This window comes from Carassius carassius, chromosome 19 (assembly GCF_963082965.1).
Source record: "Carassius carassius chromosome 19, fCarCar2.1, whole genome shotgun sequence".
NCBI lineage: Eukaryota > Metazoa > Chordata > Actinopteri > Cypriniformes > Cyprinidae > Carassius > Carassius carassius.
The window spans coordinates 10,819,977-10,831,631 of record NC_081773.1 but is presented as its reverse complement, the minus strand read 5'-3'; the positions used below and the strand labels follow the sequence as shown (position 1 = coordinate 10,831,631).

General features: G+C 35.5%; 1 protein-coding gene across 1 annotated transcript; it reads right to left on the bottom strand.

Annotated features, from left to right (window-relative positions):
• Positions 1–4,618: 4,618 nt before the first annotated feature.
• Positions 4,619–8,537, bottom strand: LOC132095057 (nucleoporin NUP35-like). Its single transcript, XM_059499809.1, has 9 exons — positions 8,376–8,537; positions 7,939–8,100; positions 7,703–7,830; positions 6,926–6,980; positions 6,689–6,824; positions 6,501–6,570; positions 6,291–6,419; positions 6,039–6,194; positions 4,619–5,344 (listed from the first exon to the last, which is right to left on the bottom strand). The coding sequence occupies exons 1-9, from the start codon at positions 8,386–8,388 to the stop codon at positions 5,267–5,269; spliced, it is 927 nt and encodes a 308-aa protein (XP_059355792.1). The 5' UTR covers positions 8,389–8,537; the 3' UTR covers positions 4,619–5,266.
• Positions 8,538–11,655: the final 3,118 nt, after the last annotated feature.

Sequence of the window (11,655 nt, the reverse complement as noted above, 5' to 3'; positions counted from 1 at the left end):
TGATTTCAGAAAAAAAAAACAAGACAAAAATCTTGCTTCAAAAAATGTCAGTTCTTATCCCTCATTCCCTCTCCACACTGGGAACATGAAGAGGGAGTCCTCATTACCGCCATCAATAATCATGGAGAACCTCTTGAAGAATAATTAGATCATGTCTGAATGTGATCTGAAATGAGAACGCTTCACATGAAGAAGCGCCGTCCTTATTCAGATCTCCTTAGAGTCAAATGAAAGCAGTACTACTCTATTGCGGCAAGAAAGCCTTGTGTTCACTCACACATCCGCACCAAACGCCCAGGGCTGATCGCATTAAGTAAAACCACAGCACCAGCGTGGTATTGATCCTTCACACAGGCTGTTGCTCTTAAGGGAATTGATAAGAATCATTTTGAAAGAGAAGTAAACCTTGATGATTGTAATCGGGAGATATTATCATTGATTTTTCCGGCCTTTATTCCATTGTGTGCCAAATAAAGGAGCATTTCATCGCACGGTGGCTCTCCTCTTCCCCTATCCCACTCTGAGTTAATTCACATCCTCTCATTAAATAGTCCATACTGCTGTGGCCTTTTCACTGGAGGCGCTATTGATATGCACCCTGCCCTGCAAGTCTACACACCCAGATTATCCAATAACAGGTTACTTTTCTGCAGTGCTGCATTTCCAGAATTTAATTAAAACTATAAATTAAGAAGTCTAATAGGACCTGCATAAATCCTATTGCACAGCCAAGGTCTCCTTTAATTCTTTCCTGATCTCTTTAATATAAGATTACACAGTGACTAAGAGGTCCTGCATCCTGACATGTTTTGAATTAGGAAGCATGTACCTATCAAAGCAGGATATTTATGTCTGATGCTGCGTCAGGGCCAGGAAACCAGTCAACTGATGAGGTTTAAAATGGCACTATTTAAAAAAAAAAATAATAATAATAATATAGTCTTTAAATCCACTGGTAATCAAATTCTCTTTTAAGACTATATATATAAACCATTTTTAATTTTGATGGCTACAACACATAAAAGTTGGGAGAGAGGAATAATAAAAGTGAAATGATTATAGAATATCCGAGTTAAACACATTTGAAATCAACTTCCATACAAAATATTGTGAATAAATTCAGGGAATCCAGAGAAATCTCAGTCTGTGTAGGTCAAGGCAAAACACCTCAGTTGAATGTGTGTGACCTCTGAGCCCTCAGATGGCAATGCATGAGAAATCAGCATGCTGTGGTCAAACATAGCCACATGGGTTCTGGAGTACAATGGAAAACTCTTCATTCATCACAGTCTGCAGCTACATTAAGAAATGCAACTTGAATCTCTGTTATACAAGGAGAAATATTTAAATCAATTCTAAGCAGAGACACCAGAGAGTTCTCTGGGCCCAAGCTCATCTTAGATTGCCCAAAAGACATTGAAAATGTGTGCAGTGGTCAGATGAGTCCACAATATAGATTGCTTTTGGGGAAAATGGACATCAAATTGTCAGTCCCAAAGACGAAAGCGACCATCTCGATTTTAATAAGTGACAGATGGGAAACAAATGTCTGTCATGGTATATAGGTGCAAAAGAGCATGGTTGACTTGCATATGTGTGACGATACCATTGACATGGAGGCATATATTGGGATTGTACAGAGACATATACTGCCATCAAGATGACATCTTTCATGGGATGTCCATGGTTATTAGATAAAAAAAAAAATAGCATGTCTCATTCTGCATGTGCTACTACAGCATGGTTTCGTAGACAGATGTAGATGTGTCAGCAGATCTGTATGGCCGGTCATGGAAAGGAGAATCAGACAATACAGACTGATGAGCAGCTGAAGTCTTGTATCAAGGAAGACTGGGCAGAAAAATTCATGCAAAACATGCAAAAATTAGCATGAATAAAATGTGTAATTAAAAGGAAAGGTTATTTGACCCAGTTGTAAACAATCCTCTGTCCCAACGTTTTTGAAGTGTGTTGTAGACATTAAAATCAAAATTTGTTTACAAAATAAATGTGAAAATCAAATAAAGTTGTCCAGTGAAAACATTGGATTTTTTTTTCTTTGTACTTGAGTCAATTAAATAAAGATTAAAAAAGAATGAATAAAAAACATATGCTTGATTTTATGGTATTTGACAAAACATCCCAAATTTTCTGAAATTGAGAAGTTGAGGCAAAGACAGAAACTGTAACTTAATTTAATATGTGTTATGTATTATATAATACTACTATAATAATATACCATAATATACATAGTTAGGTGATAATTATAAATTATCATTATGAATAACTCAACTGACAGCCTAATTATACACTGTAAAAATGATAGCTGTGATTAGTTATCACAACTTGAAATTCTACATTAAAATAAGAAAAGCCTTGTTTTTGACTTGCGTTTGACTGAAGTTCAGTAACCTTTATCTTAGTTAAGTTGGATATTTAACTCAAGTTATACCTTCCAGCATTACTGTCATGCTTACCTTCATCCACATTAATACATCTTAACATTAAAAAAAAGAAAAAAGTTATTTTTCATCAAATGATTTGATGTTATTACTTCAACTATTGTTTGCAAGTTATCAGAAAAATAAATGCTTCCCCTAAGGATCAAAACCAATAAAGGCGCTACTTCAACTTGAAGAAAGTTGCTCATGCTTAAAAACAAAAACAAAAATAGTAGTAGTAAATGAACACGCTGCCATCTAGTGGCCAGCATCCTATCTAAGCTGAAATCACTATAGGTTCAAGCTAGAAAATGCATAAACGTGTGGCTGCTCTCTTGCATTGCAGTACATCCAAAACAAGAGTGAATGTTTCTCAGGAGAACAATGTGTTCATTTTTTACTAATTTTTACTGTGAATGTTTAGGTGAAAATTCAAGTCTGAAGGGACCCACACATACACATATTCTCAAAATAGACTATAAAATAGCCGTACTTTTTATTTGCTATTTATTCAGGAAGCATTGACACTGAAAAGGAGGGGTTTAATATTGTGTTCTGAGTGGCCTCTGATGTCCTGTGAGGTCAATGAAACCCAGAGAGCTTCAACCGTATACCAACCACTACACCTTCATTTATGCATGACAAAAAGCCACAAACAACATGCCACAAAAATAAGCCTGTTTCAAGGTTAGCTAAATCATGCCTCTGGTGGAAAAACAGCAGTAATCAGGATGGATTATATCTGAAGCAGGCCTGGGGGTAGCGTGCATCTCTGAGTATATCACCTGAGCTGCGCACTGGAAGCCTCTGACAGCAAGGGTCAGCCTCACCTCCAGAGGGCCGCTCAGTGTCACCTTCAGCAAGCACTCCGCCATGTGTCTGATCTGGGATCCAGCTGGCTACCCTGCCTGACCTCCACTGCCTGATCAGAGAGAGGTTCAGACACCTGAAACAAGTCTCAGGGTCATCTGGAAGGTCACCGAAAGAGTCCAACACAGAAAAATGCTCCATGTACAAGTATTAACCTTTGAGTCTCTAATCAAAGCTCAAGAAAAAAAAATCTACAATAAAGGCTAAACTTGCATGTCTGAAGTCTGGGTCAAGTTACTAAAAATTACATATTGGATTCTATTATATGTGACACATTTGAAAACAGAATTTAATACAAATAAGGTAAGTACACACAAAATCAATAATTCAATAGATGTATTCAGTTAAGGCAATGCATGCCAATTTGCTCTCATTTGCATATCTCACCCCATATGAAATTAATTTCAGTTTATTTTATGTTGAAGTAAATGCTGCAACTTTGAGGGTTTTTTGGACAAGCCCTAAGGCCCCCAAAAAGCCCCAAGCAAGAGTATCGTTCCCTGAAGTAGTTAACAAGCTTACAAGCCTTCAACATGAGCACAACACTACTTTTTTGAGAGCTGTCTTGCTCTCACATTGCCAGAGGGTTTTATCATATTAATCACGATTCATTTCAGAAAAATGTGCAATTAATTAGTTTTTTTTAATCGATTGACCCCATTGGATTTCTGTAAATTGCAATTCGGTGATGCATTGTGAATTAGGTTGATTGATTGTACCACTAGTGGGAAACGCAAGCCAAATCAAATTCTAATATGAAATGGAGCAAACTAATAATTTTGCTCAAATCTGCAATTCAGTAAGGATAGATTAACAACATGACTACAAACCATCTTCACTTTAAATGCATCATCAAAAACACATTGAATCCACCCTCATTAAGACTGTCAGAAGAATTTTGATACTTTCCAAGTAGAGTCTTAAGTCCTCAAAATTGTCTCAGGTTTCTGACTCAAAAATGAGAATAAACTGATCAAAAGCTTATTCATAATATTTGTATGACAGTTTTGGAAACAACCTGCATTTGAGGGGGGAAAAACCCAATCACCAGATGCTTTTGTTTTTAATTTAAGAAATTTTTTTTTTTGTTTTTTGATTTTCACATTATGACCATAAAATCTAATTGCACAATAATTGTTCTTGTTTAAGATGACAAAATTACCTACTGTGAACTATCATTTTCACAATAACTGTATTCTTCTAAAGGCAAAAATATGGATCTGAAAGTAATCTGTAATTATTTGTTATAGCCTCATCATGCCTAGTTAATAACTTGGTACTTAATACATAACTACAGAAAACACAAGTTTCTTGTCATACACCGTTTATTAAAGAGAAAGAGACATTTTTTAATTCAGACATTTCTAAAAAATGGATCCTGTCTTATTAAAATAACTAATAAAGTTAGTGAAAACCCACAAAAGCCTAAAAACAGAGTATATAACCCAAATGCAAAGATAGATGAATCCTAGATTATGTCCTTGATCTCAAAAAGCTGTAGGTGTCAATGATATACTTATGAGATCCATTCTTATACATGAACCCAGAGAACCAGCGAGAATTTCAGATTTTGCACAATAGGGTCCCACAAGGGAGCTAGTCATGATTTGCATTCTTAACTTTCCAACAGAATTTCTTTTGGCATGTTTGTTAAGACCTGAAACACTTAATGCTTACGATTAAGTTGTTAAATCTGAATGATTTTAAGGACAGACAGGAGGGTCTAACTTCAAAACATGCAACTCCAAACCCAGCAGCTGAAATCAGTCCAGGTGAAACACTCAAGAGTCCATCTTCCATAAAACAGCACGCAAAGTCAATTAGTCCGCAAAAGTAGAGATAAAGTGCTTTTGTATTCACTTTTGTATTCAGTGCTTGTGCTCAGAAAACCCAATGTCATTTTTTAGAGCAATACATCAGAGGCTGTTGATGGTCTCAGAGCTTTTTCATCAGGACTACCATCCAAACATATACTCCATTGCTTTAGATACAAGACTGTCATCCTTTTTTGGTGTCTGTTGATCTGATACAACCTATGAATCAGAACAAAACAAAAAGCAAGCACTTCAAAAATTATGCTTTTAAATTGTTGTTCCTTACAGAACAATTCATTTTGATCCACTAACTAGCATTTAATATAACATTTGTAAACATTTATCTATATTCTATTACATTTATTGATAATATTCTCACTGATTCCATTTTTCAAAATAATACAGAAAATATTTTGACAAATATTGCAATAAAACTGCCCAGATATCAAAATGGCAAGAAGAAAAGAAAAAAAATCACTAATATTTCAACTCATGTTTAGTCGGGTTTTGGAAAACTACAAACCATTAAAAAATTGTTTGGCTAAGAATTTTGGCAAAAAAAAAATATTTTTGCTAAATTTTGTCATCATAATATTAATAATAATATAATATTATTAATTTTATGAATATATGGACAAATTAATCTATAATCCTTACTGATAACCTTTGAGTATCCATGTGAAGCTTTATAATATCCTCCACTCTTAAATGGCAAAAAACTGCTTCTCTTTCCACAAAGCCCAGGCATTATCAAGTGCATTATATACATATATATATATATATATAAATAAATATAAATAAATATTTTTTTTTTCAAAGCTGCCTTTGTCAGTTTTATTTAAATTCATTTGTTGAGTACATTTGTCTGGTTTTAAGAGCAGTGGGTCTGTGCGAGGTTACTGGTCAACTATACCTGGTAGTCACTGCTGGATACTTTGTAAGCAGCACTGAGGGGTCTCATGACAGATCGGGGAGTTGATAGAGGGTGACTCGGGGTACCGGGAGCCTTCACCGGGGGAGTGAACACAGAACTGGAAGTACTGCTCTTGTCCGAACTCTCCATTACACTCTGAAAAAAAAATAAAAAATAAATACAATGTAATATTGCCACTGTTACAATTACAACCAATAGAATTATTGCTTAATTATTATTTGTGCTTCTTACCTTATCAATACAAGGTTTGACGCCAATCATTATGGCTTCTCCAAATATCTTTCCATCTTTACTGAGAGCTTTTCGTGCCTGCAGTTTAGACTGATAGCGAACGTGCATCCAGTTGCCTGTATTAGACATCTGTAAATGAAAGAAACAAACTTTTATAGAAAAAATCTATCTGCAGCACTATCTGCAGTGCTGACATTTGACTGTACTTACCACATGTTTTAATATATTTCCATACTGTGCAAACTGTAAAAGGATGTACGATGCAGATGCTGGAGGGAATCTGTGTGTAAACAAATATAAAATTCATGCCATTTGTAGACATGGACACCATAAAGCCTGACACATCATATCTGTGCTAATGGAACAAATAAGTTAATAAATTGATGATCTAAACACACCCAAAAACTGTGACCCAGGTGTCATCTAGCAGGTCTTCTGAGGACAGAGCATCTCCTTGTGTGAAGAATGGATCTGCTTGAGCTGGGGAAAGTACTGTTTTCCTCTGCTGCCCCGCGGGGCTAAACAAATTAGACACTATAGGACAAACAAAAAAAACAAAGAAACTAAGATTGTATTTTTTGATAGAACACCTTATTTAATAAAAAAAAAGTTTAAAAAAAAAAAGTTATTTTTACTGGTTCCTGGTGTCCCTGGTAGACCAGACAATGGTGTGTGCACTCCAGCAAATGGCTGTGAAAAAAGACAAAATCTCATTTAAATATTTTAATGGCTTCTCTTACATTACTTATAACAAAATCAACATCAAGTGTATACTTCACTAACTGCAATCAAATGAAACGTTTTGATGAACAAATCACAATTCATCAATAACTTCTGTACTAAAATTTATTCAAAATGTAAGAAAAATAAATCTAAAAACAACTGAAACCATAAGCAAACATTACACACTTTGGGTGGCCTTAAAACCAAGTTGAGTAATACAATAATAGAGTAATAGCTTAGGTTCTTATAGCCCAAGCTGCAAAGCTTTTCCACAATAATAAATACAGATACGCACATGCACAGCTGGTTAATGAACTGTCTGTATAAAAGGTGTTTATTTAGTTTGAACAGATTTAGAGGTTGGCATTCAAAAACGTCATGTTTGATGAGAGTGACGAAAGGCTGAAAGGGAAAAGTTGTGTGGAAAGCACTTTAAAGGAAATGGTTTTGGAGTTTCTTGTGCAAATGACTAACTTTGGGTATGTGGTTGCTCATTTAAAATACTCCAAAATTCATTACAGTTTAGGACAAGGTTTAAAAATTGGTCAAATCTGAATCTAAAAAGAAACACAGTTGCTATGTTTATGCATCTGGCCCCAGTACTAACTAATAACTTTGCAAGTCAATTAACTACATGATCTATTGAATATATTTGTTGTTCTGTGATTCAAAATCTTTAATTTTCTCACTTGCTTGCGAGCAGCAAGAGGTGACATTCCCACAGCGGAGCCGTTGAGGTCATCATAGATGCTTCTGACCGGAGGGGCTCCACTCTTGTCTTTAGGTGTTGGGACCACCGGCTGTGGAGGAGACCCACCTGATGGAGGACAGCATCAAACGTCTTACAAAATAACTTCTGTGCTATTTATTAAATAACATATTAACAATTCCTTATGGTTTTAGCAAAATGCAGTTTTGTGTTTACCAGCCAGAAAAGGAGACCTTGTTTCTGTCCCACCTCCTGTCAACCCAAAAGACCTGGGCTGAGGTGTGACAGGAGCAGGCAGGTCTCCCATCAGAAACCCAGGTAAAAACTGAGCCCCAGGCTTGGGGGAGGTTGGAGACCCGAGAGTCATTGGTTCAATACCTGTTATTAGACATTAAAAAGGGGTCAGTGAATTGTATACTTAATACTTTTTGCGAATTACATTCTAAAACCTACACTTCCTTTTCATAGATATATACGGAAAATTAGAAACAACTGCAACTTCAAAGTTTTTTTTTTTTTACTCTAAATATAAAATACCCGATTAAACGCATGTCTTTTCGCTGTATTGTACTAGTCACATTAGCACAGCCAAATTTATGCACGTCTCTACAAACTCATCCAAACACAGGACTGGAGTAAAACACACAACTTACTCTGGATGTCCATTCTGGGTCACTATCACGGCAGCCACACAGAAAAGATCAGCCCTACTTCACTGAAAGAAAAGAAAAAAAAACAGTGCAGATATTTTTTGAACCAGGCGGAAGTTGCGCGTGCTGTAATGACACAAGCGCGCGGCACTTCCGCTTTCACGTGACCAGCTCGCGCCTGTCGCGCCCCTGCAGGAAAGGATATGAAACTGATTTTTAGTTTTTAGTTTATTTTCTCTCACCTCGATTATTTAATCGCCTTAATACAGTTTTTAGTAATAAGCGTATTGATAAACTAGTAGAGGTGTTAAATTCTGCAACTGGATTCTTTTATACCCAGGAGGAGACATTTAGTACATAATTAAGTCCTTTTTAGTGGTTTCAAGCACTGAGTGACAGAACACCATCATACAGTTCAGAATACTGCCAAATACGTTCTAAATTGGCGTTTCGCATTTTTTAAAATCAAATTGAATACATGTTATCTTAAGATTAATACATTGAAACTCTTTTTCACTAATATTCTCTTATTTTTATGTTTGCATTTTATGCTTTGTTGTCTCTTGTAGCAGACCTGTGAGATGCTGTATTGCTGTATTCAGATTTTTTCAGGTTAACAGTTCTTACACCAATTCACCTGAAGATGGCACTTTTGTTCCACTGTGTGGCTTCATTCCCGTCCAGGACCTCCCAGAGTAAAGGGACACTGAAATCGTCCTCCTCTTGCTGGAGCAGGGAGTATTCGTCTACAAATTTAAGAAAACATTAAGTTTATGTTTTTATACCATCATTTGTCCTACGTTAATTTGCATGTAAGGGCTATTTACATGCATTTAAAAATATATATTTTGATATATCTTATGTTGATATAATTTTTCTGAGGTAGGCCTAATAGTAGCCTATATGTTAGTGAATATGAAAATGATATCCTTGCTTAAAAAATGCTTAAGAAAATCGATTCTGGTAGTCAGTTAATTTCTGACTTCGCCTGCAGCTTATTAGTTGTATTACAAAATAAATTAAATTGAATATGCTTTAGATGACTAGTTTGCTTTAGATTTTTTTTTTTTATAATCATTATCCTGTTTTTCACTAAAGACAGGAGAGCTGCTGCTGGATTCTGATCAGTGCGCATGACTATATCCGGCCCAAGGATGTGTGCATGGTACAAAATAAAAAGGTTTTGAGAACAGTATTCATCAGTGCTCAGTGATTTATATCAACAGTAACTATGTCTCTCCAGAACAGAGAGACAGAGGGAGCAATAGTTTTCTGTAAAATGACTGATTTCATATCCCCCGGAGCAACACTGAATATATGATGCCAGTCATCTGCATCCAAATATAGAGAGAAATGCCAGCTTCGTCTAAACCCATTAAGCAAATTGCCATATTTGAAAGATGCATTTGTTTCTTTATTTTGATTTATTTAAACAAATTGACACCCAGAGGGCTCCTATCCCTTATAAATCGCAAGATGGTGGGTGATGTTTTAGAATAGCATTATATTCACAGAGTGGAACACATGCATTTTCTGAAGCCCATTTAAAGGTTAACTCATGTAATAAAGCATTTATTTTGCTGTGGAACTTCATTTTGCTCATATCATTTATTTCACATCTGTCTGTGACTTTCATTTATTTTCACAAGGGATATCATCTTCAGTAGTTCTGAATTGCATGCCACACTGATTCTTCCCTGGGTAAGAGTTTATTATCAAGGAACGAGATAAAGCTGAGGTCTAGATGAAGCTGTCTGATAATAAGAATGCAAACAGCTTACTCTCTGTGACTTGTACCAGCCAGTGGCAGCCTTGCCTTTATTACTCTGCCATATTCCATGTCATGCTCTTGGACTGTTACACAATAATGAACACTTTTTGACCTAGGTAAACTGTTAAACTGGCTGCTTACTGTGTATAACACCTTCAATGAGCTGAAAAAGAGTGAAGAATTCAAAATGACTAATAAAATGAAGGTTGTGCTCATGGAATATGATGAGCTGCTTTAGACGACCAAATATATCAGCACAATATCCCTTTATTGTTAAAACGAGGTGAACCATTTTCTTAGCATAAATAAGAGTTTTTACTATGGGACTATATGTGATCTGTTCATTTAAGACTTGCAATATTTACCACAGCATCCTCTGTATGCTAAGTCATCCATGTCCAGTGATTGCATAGAATGCTCTATTTTACTTCCGACAATGAAACTGCTAAAGAGCAAATGTCAAGGTCAGATGGTTGATCCCCATAAAATCAGCAGAGTGAAAAATAGCACCAAATGTGCTGAATGTCTCCTGATGGGGAGATATTTCAGACTCCTGCAGCTGGAATCCTGTGAGGATTTTCAGTTGGCATGTGCAAACAACTGAAAAAGTGAAATGTGCTTTTGTGTGATAAATATTTATATTTTCCAATGCTATGTGCACTAATAAGAAGCTATGTTTCATCTGTGTAAAAAATCCACACACACATACTGTATATAAAAAAAAAGCAAAACCTATTAATTTGAAAGTGCGGTAAGACTTATTTGATTATGTCAATTGTAGTGCTTCATGGGAGTGGAGTGGTTAAAAAAAAGTTTTAAAAAAAATGTAGCTCTACATTTTTAGAATGTCATGCACAAGACACTGTGAGTACAATAGTGAAAAGCTGCACAGTGGAATACAGAAGTGCATTCTATGTGAACAGCCCCTAAAATGGTAGCAACCAAAATACTTAGCTGAACAGCACTTTCCTATTCTTGAACAGTCACATAAATTATCACGTTTTTTTTTTTTTTTTTTCAGTTTAAGCAAAAAATCCAAATCAGACAATGAAGGAAACATGTGTCAGTTGGCATGAAGAGGAGACCGTTTTATTCTAACAGTTATGTTTCGAAAAGCACATTCATGACCAACTTATACTTTATAGCCTAAGCACATTATGAACAAAAGTGAGACAAGTAGGTATTTAAAAATGTTGCATGCTGTGTTCACCCTTTAAATCTCTTAAACTGTTAACCTAAAAGACTACAAAACATGACCCAGGATTATGCTGACCCAGAGTTTAAAATGACCCAGGGTTAATCATTTAAAGGGACACTTCACACACAAATTAAAATCCTGATAAAAAGAATAAATAACTTTTTGTGAGTATCTGTGTTTCCCAAAATAAAGTATTACAGTTATGAAACAGGATGAAGTTTAGTTGCCTAAATGATAGAATTATAATTTGTGGGTAATTGATTCCTTTAATTGTCAAAAGCCCTATAAGGTATTGAACCCAGAAATCTAAGTCA